Source organism: Propithecus coquereli, unplaced genomic scaffold (assembly GCF_000956105.1).
Source record: "Propithecus coquereli isolate 6110/MARCELLA unplaced genomic scaffold, Pcoq_1.0 Scaffold148, whole genome shotgun sequence".
NCBI classification, from domain to species: domain Eukaryota; kingdom Metazoa; phylum Chordata; class Mammalia; order Primates; family Indriidae; genus Propithecus; species Propithecus coquereli.
This window is the reverse complement of record NW_012139191.1, coordinates 5,014,388-5,032,075: the sequence shown is the minus strand read 5'-3', so window position 1 is coordinate 5,032,075 and position 17,688 is coordinate 5,014,388. Positions and strand designations below refer to the sequence as shown.

Sequence of the window (17,688 nt, the reverse complement as noted above, 5' to 3'; positions counted from 1 at the left end):
GCGCCCGCCCCGCCCGCCCCCGCCGTGCCGGGCCGCGCCTCTTCCCCGGGAAACTCAAGTCCCGAATTTCCTCGGAAGGCGCCCGGCGGCCACGGCCAACGGATATGACGAGGCTCATCTGCTACCAGGGGGGAAAGTTTCGGGAACCCTTAAAGGGGCAGCGAGGGCCCGAACTGGCCCCCTGGCCCCGCGCGCGAGAGGGCCCGCGGGTGTCCCCTCGTCCCGCAGGGGCGGGAGCTGTCGGGGGTGACTCTGGGGTCAAGGAGGAGGGGAGGGAACCCCCCAAAAGCTGCGAGCCTCACAGCGAGTCTCCGAGCCTGCGCCTCCCCTCGCCAGGAGCATCGTCTGCCTCTGTGCGCCCCGGGGTCTGGCTGCTCACCAAGCCATTGCCTGGGCGCTGCCCCCCGATTCCTGCCCGCCCCCCGTCCTCGTCCCCACGGCGGCCCCGGGTGATGAGAAGATGTCAGAGTGGGGGCGGGGAGGGACAAGGACTAAGGGAGGGAGGCGAGGACGCGAGAGCTTTGGAGAATTTTCGCTAAAAATCCTGGGGGAGGTGGGGGGCCTGGGCGCTGCCTGCTGCCAGCCAAACCCTCGGTTCTCCCCTTGTCCCCTCCGTCCCCGGGGGGCAGGTGGCGCCGCGGCCGGCTGTGAACCTGGGCTTCTCCCCGCCCTCGCCTGCCCGAGCTGCAGAGGAGAGGCTGCTAGCAGCTGCTCGCTCACCTCCCCCAGGGGCCCCTCGGTCCACCTGGCAAATTGCTATCACCGTCCCAAATCAGGCCGTCCCGGGCTGCCTGCTACCGTGCAGGCCTCCCTCCCCAGCCAGTCCTCCCGACCATCTAATTAATACTTGTTTAGCCCTAGACACCCAGACGCAGAAACGAGTTCACTAACGCAAGCAAGGAGGGTTATTTTTATTTTCTTTTAGGTATTAAGCGCGGGGGGGACAATTACACAAGCTAAAGTCCATCGATTTCCACTAAAACAAGGAATAGAAACATCTTTCTACCTCCTCCAGCTGAATTATGTTGGTCGTTTCAAAAAACAAACAAGCCCATCTTCAAACAGTGGGGAGTTAAAGCCAAGCTTCCCTTCTCTCTGCAATTTCCAGCTACTTCAACTAGAGATTTGATTTTTATTCCTGTGTTCCCAATTTTAGAATCACATCTAGCTCTGCAAGGGACCCTTATGTCAGAGATCTTCAGCTATATTGATTTTTAGACGACTTTAACTATAAATCACATTTTCTCCAAACTGTGTCTCAAGTTTAACAAATCCTCAGACACACAAAGAAAAACCTAGTTGGGTCCCGTGATATATCCTAACTTGATATTCTCCATAAATCTGCATAGTTATTCCAGAGCTCTTACATTCATATATTCACATTTTAAATTCAAGGTTATAATTTTTAAAAAATGATTATTTATACTCCTTGGTGTCCAGGCTTGAGGGTTCAAAAAGACATTCAGAGAATTCTCAGAAGAATATAACCCTTGCAAAAAGCACATGAAATTTATTAAGGACATTGATATAGGGGCTGTGTGTCATATAAATTCAATATTGGAGACATTTGCTCTCTCTATTAATTAAAAACCACAAGAGAAACTTCTAAAATATCAAGTCTAATTAAAGTTTGTACTTGAAACTCCTGGCTGCATCCAGGGTGAATGTTCCTGAGCTTTTCATTTTAAGAGGGATGGTTTAGGTTTGCAGGTAAATGGATACAAAAGATGTAAACAGAGTGGTGCATGCGGTTCTAATGGATGACAGAGCTGTCTTGTCAGGAGATAAGACGAAGTGACAGCACTTGGTGACTGTCGCCTTGGCTGTCTCTATTTTTATGAATGGCCTACGTTCGAGTTCTTGATCCCTACTCAGGGCTCTGGTGCCGGCTGGATTTGGGAAACAATAACTTTACCTTCCAGGTGTTTGAATCGAAATGGTATGTGGCAGCTCTCTCATGGGAGAGCATTGGTTTCCCCTCATATCAACCCTGAAGCTCTTCCCCAAGAAAGAACCGGTTTCCTGTGGTGCTGGTGAGCAAAGCAGAGGAGGGGAGGAGAAAGTGAGCTCCATACTGCCTGAAGGCACCCAGCGTCCTCTGCACACCAGCCTGCTCTCCCTCACTGCATGGTGGCCGCCTCCTCCTCCCCCACCAGTCCCCCTCTCCTAACAGCCTCTGTGGGCACCTTCGTTTTCAGCCACAGGCCCCCGTGGGCCACTCCGGAAGACAAAAGCCCTTCAGCTACATGGCCCCTCACTCCTTGGAAAGAGTAAACATCATCAATGAGCCTGTCCCTGGACAGTGGCAGGTGGGCAAGGATCTCCTCTCCAGCCCCAGGGACTAACCAAGGACCCTTGCAGGAATATGTGGCTCTCAGCCAGGAAGAGTCTGCGCCTGCACGTGCCCCCACGCTCATCGGCTGTCACTGCCAGTTCCGTGTGCCTCTGACACCAGCAATTCTCAACCTTTCTGGCCTCAGGAGCCCTTTACACTCTAAAAGCTTATTGAGGACCACAAAGAGCCTTTGTTTATGTGGATCATAACTATGAATGTTTACCAAATTATGAATTAAAACTGAGAAATGTTATCAATATGTAAAATTCATTTAAAAATAACAATCATAAACTGATTACACAGCAACACGAATAACAGTTTAATGAAAACTATATTTTTCAGAAAAATTAGTGAGAAGACTGACATTATTTTGCATTTGTGCGAATCTCTTTTAATGTCTGGCTCAATAGAAGACAGTTGGGCTGTCCTATCTGCTTCTGCCGTCTGTTAGGTCATCACACGTCCTGAAGTCTCTGGAAAATTCTACCCAACACGCATGAGAGAATGAGAGCGAAAAAGACAAATAACACTATTATCATGAAAATAGTTTTGAGCTGAGGGACCCCTGAAAGGGTCAGACCACCACTTTGTGGAGAAGTGCAGGTTCATGCTGTGTTTCATCTGTGTCTTAAGTCATTTTCAATGTATAACAAGTCCTATGTCCAGGCACTCTGTCAGCGACCGGGTGGAAAATGCTAAATCAGATCTGATTCTTGCTCCTCAGTTTGCAGACTAGATCAAGGGCATCTTTCCTCTTTATCTATCCCGCACCTCCCTGGCTTTGCAAGAGGACACCAGCCACCTACGGCCGGATGGATGCTATCAAATCGTCCCTTCTTTCTTCTGAAACCCCATTTTCTGCCTGCCTCCTGGATCCTTCTCAGCGACTTATAAAACACACTAAAGCTCCCACTTCTCTCTTCTTTTGTAAACCTTTTTAGATCCTAGCCCTTGGCAGATTACTGCCCCATACCTCCCACCCCCCCTTATAGCCATATTCCTTGAAAATGCTGTCTGTATTCCTTATCTCAACTCCGCTCTTTCACTCACTCCTCACCCTAAAAAACTCCACCCGCAGATTCACAGGCTGTATGGACATTTCTCAGTCTTTATTCTTAACCCTTGTGCAGCATTCCACACTGGTGACTATGCCATTCCCTGACATTCCTTAGTGTTGCCTATGGGATCTTGCCTGCGCCTCTTCCCCAGAGGTTCTGTTTAAGTTGGCTTGGGGTGGGCTCCTGGACTGCTGTTTTTTAAAGTTCCCCAAGTGAAACGGGAATTTGAGCATGTGCGGAAGATGAGGTGTGGGTGTCAGATTGAAGAGGCTCAGTGACCTTTGTGGTCCTGAATTGATTTGGAAATTTCATTATGTATTCCTGAGGTCTTCTGTTATATATTTTTAAAAAGCTATTCTTTGTTGTGCCTACTGAAAAGCTCTAGAAACAATGAACATGTCTAGTACTCAAATTAGGGTTTTTATTATTTTGTAGAGACGGGAGTCTCACTATGTTTCCCAGGTTGGTCTTGAATTCCTGAGCTCCGGCAATCCTCCCACCTTGGCCTCCCAAAGTGCTGGGCTTGTAGGCATGAGCCACCAAGCCTGGCCCTTTCAAATTAGGGTTTTTAAATATCACTTCTTTCTAGAGGGAACCAGGGCTTTTTGAAGAAGGCTGATTTCATATACTGAATAAGATATCCCTAGAACATCCCATCACATCAGAAAGCAAGGATGTTATCAAAGACTTCTGAGGGCCTGTCATAACTGGGGCAAAACTGAGACAATTCAAGCATTATTAAAGACAGTCACTGCAGTGGCTCAAAACATGTCCATTATGTTGAAATCTATTCACTCATAATGTTCTTTTAAAAAGTACATTGATTATCTTTGAAGAATGCTAAGGAACTCAACTCATTATTTTTAAAAGCTGGCAAAGAAAGGAAAGGAGTCCAGCATTTTTATTATCTTGACTTTCCTGTACAAACTATCCCTCAGTATAAGGAAATAATTGATGAAGACAAGCTTCTCTTTATAGAATTATTGCAACCAATAAATGAAGAAGGGATGATAGAATTAGAATGTGGCCACTTTACATCCCCTAATGAGTTAATGGATCTAGATATTGGCATGCACGCCTGATGAGAGAGAGACAGAGACAGAGGGAGAGACAGAGGGAGAGACAGGGGGAGAGAGAAGCACCACCTGACATTCTGTGGCTCCTGATGGAAATCCACAATGCCACCTATGACATGTTCTTGTCCCCAAGTAATCGAACCTGAATTTGATCAAGCCTGTACATCACAGGTTGGCAAAGTACCTCTTGGAGGCCAAATCTGGCCAGCTGTCTGTTTTTGTAAATAAAGTTTTATCGAAACACAGCCATACTCATTTGTTTAAATAGGTGCAACAAAGACCATGTGGCCCACAGGCCTAAAATATTTGTTGTCTAACCTTTTTCAGTGAAAGTTTGCCAAGCCGTGCTCTAGATCAAAAGAGTCCCAATACCCTGTCAATCAATGGACCAATATATGGACCTTGTTTGGATCCTGATTTGAACAAAATGACAAAGTTATTTATGAGACAATTAGAAAAATTTGAACACTGGATGATGGTATGGAATTATTAATATTTTAGGTATAATAATGGTAGTGTGCCTGTGTGTGTGTGTGTGTGTGTGTGTGTTAAGAGTTCTTATCTAGGGGAGACACATGCTGCTATCTTCATGGATGAAATGCGATTTGTTCCAAAATAATATGGACTACTGGGGAATGTTCCATGCAGTGTTTTCAGTGAACTATTTAATCCTAATACCAACCCTATCAGCAGGCATCATTATTATTCCCATTTTACAGATAAGAAACTGAGGCACAGAGTTGCTATTTGGTGAGTGTATTCACAATCCTGGGGCTGATTTCAGAGCCTGTGCTCTTCATCCTGGGGCTGGGGCCACCCCTTTGATGTGGCCTTTCTGGAGATTACAGGATGGTCCTCCAGCTACAGAAGGCCTCCAGATCCACAGCTGCCCAGGCAGGACTTGCAGGTGAGATGGGGCAGGGAGGTCCCACAGACTGTATCCACAATCCCTCACTTAATAGACATAGGCTGAGTCCTCCTCTGTACCAGCACCATGCTAGAGTTGGGCCCGCATGGGCGAAAAACACTCAAAAAGCCCCTTCCATGAGAGACTACAATTGGGCAGGAGACAGACTGCAAATACATTTCCTTTTCGGAAACACCATTCTACTTCTAGGTGGACAAGAGCTACGGGTGGTGAAGCTGGAGACAGGGGGACCGACTGGGTAGCTGCTGCATGAGGATGGGGCAGTGGGCTCGGGGAGGGAGATTTAGCATTTAGTGCTTAGCAGATTCAATCTTCACGACGCAGGAAAGACACATTATAGGATGGTCCTTTGTTAGGAACACTCAATACACAGATATCTGCAAAATAATTCCTTCTGTTTGCATGGTGCTGTTCAATTTTAGAGCAGTACCACAAATCCTGTCTAATTTTGCTCCTCAAGCAGTGGGAGGTGGGGATAGTAGATACTAGTATTTATAAAAGAAAATTGGAGGACAGGAGCCATGAGCTACCACCATGTCCTGGACTCTAATTCTCTAACGCTCCGAGGTAGGCATGGTGTATCCACGTCACGGGGAGGGCTGAACTCAGAGAGTTGATAACTTCTCTGAGGTCACAGTGAGTCAATGACCAACCTGGATTTGAACCCAGTCAGTCAGCTTCCAAAGCTGATGTTCTTTTTCCTAAACCGTGCTGCCTTCTTAAAATGACTAATTAGGTACATTTTGGGACAGAGGGAAGTAAGGTTTCACCTCAGACTTTCCTTAAATAACAACCCTCCCTCGTGTGTCTAAAATAGAGTCCCATTTACAGAAAGCCATGTACACTTTCAGGAACACGTCGGTTGGATAAATAGGCCCATCCTTATTATGCATCAGCAGGATCCCACCCGGGCACTGCCAAACTCACAGAGGTTTCCGCGAACCTGTTCACCTCCAGCCCTGCGCTTTTGGTGCGCATGAAGACAAATGCTGGTGGGAGGCACAGAAGCCCTGAGACCTGGGATCAACTTCTGATTCCGCCCCAGACCACTGGTGTGTGCCAGAAAACTTGATTCTGCTCCCTGAGACTTGGTTTCTTTATTTGTGTGTCAACTATCCATCCCCTAGGTCCTGTTCTCATAGATTCAACATGAGTGGCGCCCCCCGAAGGTGCGTGTCAGGATGGTTTAATTTATTCGGGGAGCAGGTGCCTTGTCAGGGTGAAATCATATTCCAGTCTCTCAATTCTGTCTGTCCCCGTTTCATCTGCTCCAAAGGCAGGACACAGCTGCCACCATGTTCCTCACGTTCTCTCTCGGACAGCGGCACACGCGGTGGAGGCATGCGTTTGGTGATGATGCCTGCTGTCGTGATTGGAAACCACTTCTTGTGGCGTTTCAGTTACCAAATGATCTGAGGATCATTTGGGAATTGTGTATGAGTCTCGGGCTTGTCTAAAAACTTTCTGTTGACGCCTTCTGGTGCTGTTAAGAGAGCCGCAGCATAAACACTTCCAAGAAGGGCTCGGAGGCTGGCGGTGTTCCGGACCACAGGAAACTCCTTGTGGTGGGCAGGATAATGGTTCCCCAAAGATGTCCGGGCCCTAATCCCCAGAGCCAGTCAATAAGTCACCTAATGTGGCAAAAAGAGCTTTGAAGATGTGACTTGATGAAGGTCCTTGTGACGGGGGGATTATGCTGGAGAATCTAGACGGGCCCAGAGTGACCAAGTGCATCCTTGAATCAGAGAACCTTTCCTCGCTGTGGCCGAAGAGATGCAAACTTGCTGGCTTTGGAGAGGGAGGAAGAGGGCCGTGACCAAAAGGGCACCGGTGTCCTGAGAAACTGGTAAAGGCAGGGAAACGGAGGGGCCCCCAAGAGCGAAAGCAATCTTGCCAGCACCCTGACTCAGCCCACGAGACCCATGTCAGACCTCTGACCAGGAGAAGTGAAAGGTGATAAGACTCACCTTGTTTTCAGCCACTAAGATTGTGGTAATTTGTCACAGCAGCTAGAGGAAACTGATGCACTACTCCCGGAAACCCTGTATCACCTGATACCCCAAGGGCACAGAGGATGCTATTGCGCGGGAAGACCTGGGTTTGGATGACTCTGAGTCCAAAAGTGATTCCAGAAGAGTTAGCCCAGAAATTTTAGGAATAATTTAACAAATGATTTCACTTATGTTTTATGTTTATACAGGAATGTCTAAATAGGGCCAAAACCTTCTTCATACTTGTAAAACAAAATCCCTAAATGATAATAAAGTATCATGGTTTAATGGTGGCATTTCTTTTCTTGTTAGTACGTAAAAGAATGGTTCTTCTGGCAGAAGTGCATATCTTAATATCATCAGAGTTGGCGAAATTGGGCAACGTAGGAGGACTACTTGTTATGCAGTGGTCACTCAGCAGATACTAGTCTACCTTTGCTGAAAACGTTGCCTTGGCTTTTAGCCTGTGACCCTTTGGCTGTGTGTCTCCTTGACCTGTGGGGTGCCTGTCTGGACTGCCTGCCTGCCTTCTTACTCATTTCTCGAGCTTGGTCCGATCGCCCTCTTAATTCCCATCTGTAACTGCACAAGTTCACCATTCCCATCGCACCAAGAACAGTTTCCACTTCTTCCTTTAGAGACCGAGAGTCATTTGGTTATGGCCCTGCAGGTGAGAGAATGGGATCATCTTTAGAACATTCAGCATCTTTTTGGAATTCGCAGCAACTTTCGGATCATCGTGGTTAATTAATATTAATGCCAACGCAAGCAGGAAAGACGAGTCCTGGAGTGGTGAAATCCCAAGTGGGTTGCCAGCCGCAGACCGATTCCTTTGGCGGCACAAGCATCTTCTTTAATGTGCTATGTTTATTTTGATCATTTTCTAATAGTCTCAGTCTTTTCTCTTCCCTGGTAAAAGTCTGGAGGAAGACAGATTCAGGCCAGTGCCTGCAAAAGTGTCGGTCTTGACAGGGACCATTTAGAGAATGGGTTTGTCTTTTCTGCAGAGTTATGATTTATAGGAGAAAAAAGTTAAAGCGTGAAGGAGGGAGGGAGAGAAGTGGGGAAAATAAAGCAAGGGCAGCAGAAAATGCAAGTCAGACTGGGGGGTGGCTGGGAATCTGCATTTTCACACTGTCCCAAGAGATGCTTGTGCTCATGGGAGGTTCAGAAGCTCTGGCTGGCCCTGTTTAAATCAGGTCAGTTTCATCTCTCACCGAGAGAGAGGCAACGTGGGCTTCACAGAACCTTGCTGACTGTCCACCAGGCTCGGGGAGCAGCAGCTCACAGTGCGGTGGGGGCTGGAGGAGGGGACAGCAAAGGAGCTCAACAGACAAATCATCAGGCACATCCCTCCTGTACACAGAGCAGCTGGTGGTGGCATTTGACCTCAGATTGCCCCCGTGGGCTGCCTGCTAAGTGATGTGGGCATTTGAGCTGGCAGGGCCCTGGGCAGACAGCAGGACCCCAAGGGAAGAGGGCGGTGCTGCGGTTCACGTTAGGATGCTATAATAGAACAGGGCAAGGCCTCCAGGCCATAGCGAAAAGCCCACTCATGGCCCTGCCCTCTCGGATCCCACCGGTGGAGAGAAGCCAGAAGGGTGGGTGTGGAACCCAGAGCAGTTGTGGGAGAACTAATTAAAGAGCCTCAATAATTCCAGCAGAGTGCCTCCCACAGAGGGACTGTCCAGCCTTGGCCGGCAGACTAGAGCGCCCACAGCCACCAGCATGGCTCAGAGTGACAGCCACCAGCTCAGCCCCCACCCACCTGCCTCCGTTCTCCCACTGCACCGTGCCCTGGGGGGGGCTGTCAGCTGCTCCTGCCCCCAGTTCCATCCTCTCTGCTCCCTCCCAAAGACTCCCACTAAAATGGTGACAGAGAGAACCCCCGCTAGCTGCCAAAATTCATCAACCTTAGCTGTTTCTTATCAATGTAAGGGGACAGTGAGAAATGCCCAGACACAAGAGGGGGCCGCTGAGCTGAGAGGGCTGTGGAGAACCCATAAATCATTTCAGTAGTTTTTTACTCCCTCAGGGAAATTTTAGAAGCTATTGTATCAGAAAAGAAAAAAGAGCTTTTACTTAAAAAAAAAAAAAAAAAAGCCATCGGAGCTCAAAAAAGAATCACTAGAGATAAAAACGTACTTTCTGAGAATAAAAGAATAAGTCGATAGAGGCAGTAAATGGCCGAAGGGACTGAGCTAAACTCCGATGCACTGAATTAGTGCCTCGGTGTATTTGAGGAATGGTGGGAATGATGAAAGGAGCTTTTCGTGAAGAAGGAAGATCCAGGAAACCTTTACCTCTATGTCACAGGAGTCCAAGAAGAGAAAGCAGAAATGGTGGAGGTGACACAAGAATCAAAGAAATAAGACGTTTTCCTTGATATCCGAAGATATCAGATCAAAAATGCTTGTCAGATGCTGGGGGAATTATTTTAAAAGACACTTCTGAATTCCAAAGATAAAGAGAAATTGTTTAAGCTTTGTGTCCGCGTGGAGTGGGAGTCTCTCCAGCGGGCTGGATGGCAGCAGACAGTAGAGCCGCAGAGCCAAGGGAGAGAGGAGAGTCCTGGAATTCCGCACCCAGCCCAGCTACCTCTCCTGTGGGAAGGAGCAGAGGAAAGAATGGTGCAGCTGCCACGTGCCCTTACTGAGCAAGTGCTTATTCGTGAACTACTTCAACCCAGTGAAAAAAAATGAGCCAGAAGGAGGAGTTCATAAAAAAGAAGGTGAAGTATCTGAGAAAAATGATGTGACTAAGACAATTGAATCTAAACAATTGTTGATAATAGAATGGAAAAACAAGTACAGTGGGGTGTCATTTAGTGACAGGATACGTTCTGAGAAATGTGGTGTTAGGTGGTTTTGTCATTGTGTGGGCGTCGCTGAGTGTGCTTACACAGATCTGCATGGCATGGCCTACTGCGCGCCTGGGCTGGACGGCCTGTGGCTCCTCGGCCCCAACCCCGCACGGCGTGCTACTGTACTGAATACGGTAGGCAGCTGTGACACAGTGGCGAGTATTTGTGCATCGAGACATAGAAGACATACAGTAAAAGTACAGTATAAAATGTAAAGTGGTACAGCTATCTAGGACACCTTCCGTGAATGGGGCTTGCAGGACTGCAAGTTGCTGTGGGTGAGCGAGCGAGCGAGTGGCCAGGGGATGTTAAGGCCTCGGGCACCACTGTCCACTACTGTGGATTCACAAACGCTGGACACTTAGGCTGCGCTGAATTTATACAAAAAAGTCTTCAATTATGCATTAACCTTATGTTACTGTAACTTTTTACTTTCTAAACTTTTTGACTCTTTTGTAGCAACGTTTAGCTTGAAACACAAATACATTGCATAGCTGTAGAGACATTTTCTTTCTTTATGTGTCCTTATGCTATAAGCTTTTTTGACTTTAAAAATTTTTATTTCTTTTACGTTTTAACCTTTTTGTTAAAAACTGAGACGCAAACACACGCATCAGCCTAGGCCTACACAGGTTGGGATCATCGATATCCGTGTCCACCTCCACATCTTGTCCCACTGGAAAGTGTCCAGGGGCAGTAACACCCAGGGAGCTGTCATCTGCTGTGATAACAATGCCGTCTTCCGGAACACGGCCTGAAAGAGATCCCCGAGGCTGTTTTACAGTTAATTTTTTTCTAAGTAGAAGGATTACACTCTAAAATGATGATAAAATAGAAAGTATGGTCATTTATTATCCTTATCAAGTATTAGGTACTATACGTAACCATGCGCTAGATTTTCTAGGACTGGCGGCACAGCAGGTTTGTTTACATCAGCACACCACAAACACGGGAATGATGCTTGCGTCACGACGTTGTGATGGCTACAACTTCACTAGGCAACAGGAATTTTTCAACCCCATTATAATCTTATGGGACCACAGACACGTATGTGATCCGTTGTTGACCGAAATGTCATTATGTGGCATATGACTGCAAACAAAATGGAATCTAAACAATTGTTGATACTATGGCTGAAAAATGTAATGCAATTGTTAAGAAAGGATTCTTGAAACAGGAGGTGCCATGTAAAAAGACAAAATCACGAAATATCTGAGGAAGAATATTGCAGATTATTCCAATTAACTCTTTCAGTGTGTGGGGGTAGGGTGGAAATGGGGGAGGGGCAGGAAGCGAGGCCCCATAGTCTTGCCAGGGTGGCGGTGGGACCGGGGTGTGATGGGTGGGGGCGAGGGAGGGCTTAACTGGAGGGGGCATCCCCCTGGTCCCACACTAAGGAGGAGTGATCCTGACTCAGTCTGCGCCAGCTGCGTGCTCTCCGGCGAACCATTTTGTTTCTTTGCACCTCAGCTTCCTCTTCTGTGGAATGGGAGACAGAGCTCCCTTCATCAAATACTTGTGAAGTTAAGTGATAATACACATCTGTCACCTCCCATAGAGCCGGCACATTTTAAGTGCTAGTCACTACATATTTCTTTAATTAATAATAATTATTATCAATGGCGACTTGGGTTCAAACATATTTTTGAAGTCTTTTAAATAATCAGACCAGAAACCCTTCTAATTTACATTCTGGGTTTGGAACACTGACTTTCTCCACTCCAGGGACAGGCCGTGGCCCTGTGGAGCAGAGCACCTTGACAAACCCCGAGGAGGCCAGGGCTGGTGACTGGCAGACGGAGCCCGGGCTCTGTCCCTGGCTGCCCAGGGTCGGGTTGGGCTGGGTTGGGTTGGCAAGGTGGGGTTTGTTTGCCTTTTGCGGGGCAACTTGGGGCTACTCCCTTTTCTTCCTCTTCAGGTGGGTGGAGGCCAGTTCGAGAGCAGACAAGAAAGTACTAACAAAGGAAGTCGCCGCATGAATGTTGTCCCCGGGCGGAGAGCAGGATGTGGACCTGTGTGCACAATACGTCACAACTATTTGTTTTAAACCACAGATACGGGGTTGGAATGGCAAGCCCACACTGCTCCTGCTGGCTCCTCCAGCCACCCAGGATCCTGCAAAGAGCCTTCATCCCTCACATGTTGAGGAGAAAACGTCGGGAGGGCTCCTTCCACCAATCTGGGAGTCACTTGCGAGGGGCAGGGAGGGTAACCTGGGTCCGTCAGGGTGGGGACCTTGGAGCTGGTACACGGCCAGTTCACACTGTGGGGCTTCCCGATGGGCAAAGGACCCCCGGTAGAGATTTGCCTTCTTGGGAAGGATGCTTAAAGCTGATAATCACTGTTGCGATAATATTTACCAGTGCCATATACCAGGCTGCTATACAGGTCGCCTCATTCAATTCTCAAGCAACTGTGGGCAACAGTTGTTATTATCCTTGACTTACAAATGAGACCATTGACACCCAGAGAAGTTAAGGAATTTTCCCCTCCTAGGTGGAGACATCGGATTCTGGCGCTGGAGAAATGGATCCATGCTATAACTTCAGGAAGAATGTGAGGGTAACATGTTTCTTTGGGTTTTTTCCTTTATCACTATTTTTAGATTATTTTCATTTAAGAAAAGTTCTTTTGTTTGCTTTCGAAAGAAAATACTGTAATGTATCCATACTTTATAGAACGCAGAACAGTAACATCCTCCCCACGACATGGAAACAAGCTTGCCTTATCTGCTCTTGAAGGCTGCGCGCTCTCTGTTTAGGAACGTGGTGGTTGGCTCATGAACTTGCTGGCCTTTCTGCTTGGGAAAGTGCTGGCTGTAGAGTTTTTCTTTTTCAAACTCCTTGGGATGGACCTTGGCCTGGGGTATTTTGTGCTCGACGCTTGGAAAAAAATACGCAAATTCATGTCCTTGGGTCTCTGTTGCCACCACGTTGGACATTGAACTTGACGAAACCCAGTGTGAATCCTGGGGAAGAACTTCCACAGCCCAGGGAAGGCAATCAAGTGTATGAAATCAGCCTTTGGCTCCAAACCCTGGAACGGAATATTTCGCATGGGTTCTTGAATAAAACTGGGAATAATCTTTGGCTCCAAACCCCGGTCCCCGCCTGACCTGAGCCCTTGGCAGTGCTCGTGCAGGGGCTGGCCCTTCTGCCTTCATTCTCGTGATTCCTGCCTCACTTTTCCCTCTTGGTTTCCCTCCTTCCTCTGGGTCTCCCTTTCCCAGGACCATCTGTGGGCCCCTCCCCTTGTCAACCTCTTAGTGTTGGAGGTGCCAGGGTGCTGTCCTCGGTGCTTTCCTGTGCCTGTGGTCTCTCCGTTTCCCAATCGCTTGGGAGAGCCGGGACAGTGGGGCAGTCCCACTGAGGGCCCGCACTTTTCCTGAGCCTGTGGTTTGGGCTCCGCGGCTGAGGGATCGGCCAGGGTCTTGTCTGCGATCTGCCTTCAGAGCTGTGGGAACAGGTCTGAGCTGAGGAACATCGTGCTGAAACGCGGGCGGTCGGAGAGCAGGCCCCATCTTAGGGAATCGCCCCGCCCTCCCTGGCAAGTGTGCACTTTCTGCAGGCCCCCGCTTCTGTGGGCAGAGTTATTACGCACGGGGGTGGGAGGGCTCCTTTGCAGAGTACGGGTGTGAACATCAGCTCAGCCAGATCAGTTCGAATGAGTCCCCAGCTAGCGTTTCCTCCCCTGAATCGAACTTTCTTTCCCAGCGCGTCTCTGTCGGCAGGGCCTGTGAATCTCCCATTGTGTGCCCGGCAAGCCGGGCTTTTATCTTCCCGTCGCTGTGCCCGCGTGCAGCGCCGTACCAGGTAACGAAAGGGCTTTTCTTATGTTTCTGTTCTTTGCAAGGAGCAACGAAGGCAGGGTATTTCCAGACAAGGGAATAAATTCCCAGATGCAAGTGGCCAGGGATTGTGACTCCCAGGGAATGGCGTAGAAGAAACGGTGTTCCACACTGCCCCTGATCTGCTTGTTTTTTCCTCCCCCAACACTGACCTTCCATGTTCTTCACTGACACGTAGGCGCAGAGTCGTTCTTCCATCCTGTGCTACCTTAGCCTGTGGGAGCCTGACTTGCACACGCTGCTCAGGGTGGAGACAGCCTCGGGGGACACCATTCCAGCACAGTCCACGGGAATGAGGACCCTTGGGTTGTGCAGTCCACATCCTGCACAACCGTAAGCTAGTCTGTGGCCTCATTTGCTTCTTTAACTCCTGGCTCGGAGCCATATGGAAACACCAGTTTCATTATGTTAATTAGATTAACGATCCACTGACTTTTTAAAGTAAGAGGACTTGACCTGCCTGCTCAACAAGACCAGAACGAGGGAATTTTCGGAAGATAACGGCCTCTCAGGGAGGCCCCGGCAGCCTCTCATGCCCCGGCCCTGAGGAATATGTCTGAAAGTCATCAGCTCTGGGGTGGGCGGGGTTGTCGGCTGGCCCTGCAGCCCTCTCAGGTGTCACCTGCTTCATTATCCTCTCCCGGTGGGTGTTCTGGCCCCGGGAGCAGCTGGATGGGGGCCAGGGTCTGAAGGTGACACGGTAATTGCATTAGTCTAGCAGAGTCGCATACACGGAAAACTACGGTGAGGATGATGACAGGCTCCTGGCAGCCGCAGCCTCACAGATCAGGAAGTCGGGCGGACAGGTTCTCGGTCTCAGGGTTTCCGGGCTTGTCAGGACACCGGTCTCAGCAACCCCTTCTATCCCCCACCTTTGCTGGCGAGGTGCTCTCGGGGCCCCTCTCCTCCCCTGCCCAGAGACTCGCTGCTCAGGTGCAGTCGGGAATCGAGTCTCTTGAGGGAGTGACAGCATCCCCCAGGGGCCAAGAGGGTCCCTCTGAGCACCACTCTGCCACGCCGTGCTTGGGCCCACCATGCTCTCTGTGCCCGTCCCCTGCCCTTCTCTCCTTCCCTCCCCCCTTCCATGGCCTGTCATCCTGTTACCCCCCAACACACACACACACACGTGCACACATGCACACATGTACACACACACATGCATACACACATGCACGCACACACACACACACATGTACACACACACACGCACACGTGCCCCAGCCCTTCCCTGAGCCCCAGTGGTTACCGATCTCCCTCTGCTGGCCCGGGCTGCCACACTGCGCCCGCAGCTTATGCGAGCGTAACAGCAGCAGCCATGGTGGGAATTGCTCCTCAAACAGGCTTCTGGCTGCACGATGCCCTTTAGTCTTTGCAATAGCCACACAAAGAGGGTAGAATCTGCATTATTCTTACAAAGATGCTTTTATTAGGTTTTAATAAACATTTGCTTTCTCAGGCATCAAATATTTGAAAAAAGATTTTTTTGTTGATCAATATACAATAAAGTGTTTTAAGGGCTTATGTAATCTACGCTACATCTTTCACAAAACCTAGGAGTAGAATGTGACTATAATAACCCCAATTACTCTGATTCTCCCCTTACTATAGGGCAAGCATAAAGCGCTCATTGTAACAGTGCTTTATACTTAAGAAAAAATGAACCCAAAGCTGCATTCAATTCCCAGTATAACAGGATCATCTCCGCAATCTTTCGAGGTTGTGGGAGAACAAGAATAATTACTTCAAGGCTACAGACTGAGGAAATGAAGGCTGATGGAGGCTAAATACTTTGTTTAGAGTCACAAATGACTAGTAGATAGCAGAGGTAGAATTGGATTTTAAAGTTTCTTACTTTCTCTGTCATAGGCCTCCATTTCTTTCCTAAAATCATGGGTTTTGGACGTAATACAAAGAGACAAGTGCCCTCAACTCTGCCCTCCCCCTCCGAGTGGACATTCACTGTCGAGGTCACTCACGTCCTGTGGGACACGATCCCCTCACCTCATCGCCCAGCTTTTGACTAGTATTTCACAGTCTGCTCCAGTTTGTTCCGTGGGAGGCGACACATTGACACCCAGTCTTGGGTGGCTCTAATCTGCTGGGGTGACACTGGGGACAGAGCTGAGTTGGCTCTGCGGGTGGCAGAATGTGGACTCGCCTTACAAGTAGGGAGAGGGCGTGCTGGGCGATTTCCCTGCAGAACGAATGAGGCAGTCACATCATTCTGTGATTTAAGCGTAGTAGGGTAAGAGAAGAAAATCCTCACTACCTTTCCTGCTTGAAGCACTGGTGAAACTCATTGTCTCAGCGCTATGATCCGGCGTACCGGGCAGTGACCACGACACCTGCTCCACCCAGGGTGCCACGGAGCCCTGTCTGCAGTGAGCCCCCTGGGGAGGGACAGCATCTCTGGGTAGCATCTCTTGTCCTCGGTGGGCTTCCTGGATGTGGAACCCCAGAGGGCCCTGGAATCCAGGTAGGACCTGCAGAAATGACCCCTGTGGCTGACAGGCTCATGGCTCCAGCGGATTCACCGGGGTGGGAACCGAAGACAAAAGCAACGGGCGTTGGATCAGAGGTACACGTGGGGCTGGGGGGTTGGGGTGTGAGTGGTGGGAAATGAGGAGGGGCCAGGTGGTGACGGGCGCGGGTCTTCTTGCAACATCCTTGCTGAAGTAGGGGCGCCCACCTTACCCTGCTTTGTGACTGCTGTGCTTCCTCCTTGTCTGTGCTTTCCTGACTTAGCCGAGTGTTGTGGTGCAGGAAACATTCATGTCACCGCACCCTGCCTGGGCGGCGAAGTTTCCTGGCACCTGTCCTCCGTCCTTCAGCACGAGAAAGCAGCTGCACCATGGCTGTCCGGAGCGTTTCGTCCACCGGGTCTTGATCATCATCCTATTTTCCTTTACATCTTCAATCTCCAAACTGCACTCCCTGGATTTTTACTTTTTTTGAACTTTTCATGCTGATGCTGTCCCTTGCTTACTTTACCACGCAGTGACTCTGCAGTCACACCTACAGGAGGAGCTCACCTCCACCTCATCACAGTTCCCCAGAAGCATCTGCTTCCTGTTCCTGCCTTGATAGACGTGAATCGCAAACACTGGTTCTGTAGGCTCCTCTGATTTTCTGATGCGGTTTTGATCAAAGTCTCGAGGAGCAAACGCATTCAGCATCGTATGACACGTGGCAGGTGGCATCGCGGTAAGCACGCGGACTTGGCAGTCAAATACGCCTTGGAGCGATCCTTCCTGGCTGTGGGACTTCGGGTAAAGTTCCTCAGCTTCTCTGGACCTCAGATTCCTCCTCTTTAGTCGGGCCCATGGTCCTCCCCTCGAGGGACAGCAAGAAGAAATGCTCTGTCCAGAGCACTTGGGGCACCCAGGGCCTGGCTCTTGGGGTGCCGCCCACAGGAGGCCGGTTTTGTGGTCCCTTCTTCCTACCTCATTCCCCCAAGGACTGAAGACACTGCAAAAACTCACACTGTGTTCTGTGAATGATTTAAAGACGGTCAATGTCAACGTTACGAAACCAGGACACAGGTCCTCTCCAAGCCTCAGTGTGGACAAGAGGGAGGATTGAAGCTGGTC

At 49.2% G+C, this 17,688-nt stretch overlaps 1 protein-coding gene across 1 annotated transcript in view; it reads right to left on the bottom strand.

Moving 5' to 3' along the window:
• BACE2 (beta-site APP-cleaving enzyme 2) overlaps positions 1-17,298 on the bottom strand; it is a 101,243-nt gene extending 83,945 nt beyond the window's left edge. Inside the window, exon 1 of the mRNA XM_012640079.1 lies at positions 17,131-17,298. Coding sequence (XP_012495533.1) covers positions 17,131-17,298 — 168 coding nt within the window. The remainder of the gene's footprint in view (positions 1-17,130) is intronic.
• Between the last annotated feature and the right edge of the window lie 390 nt (positions 17,299-17,688).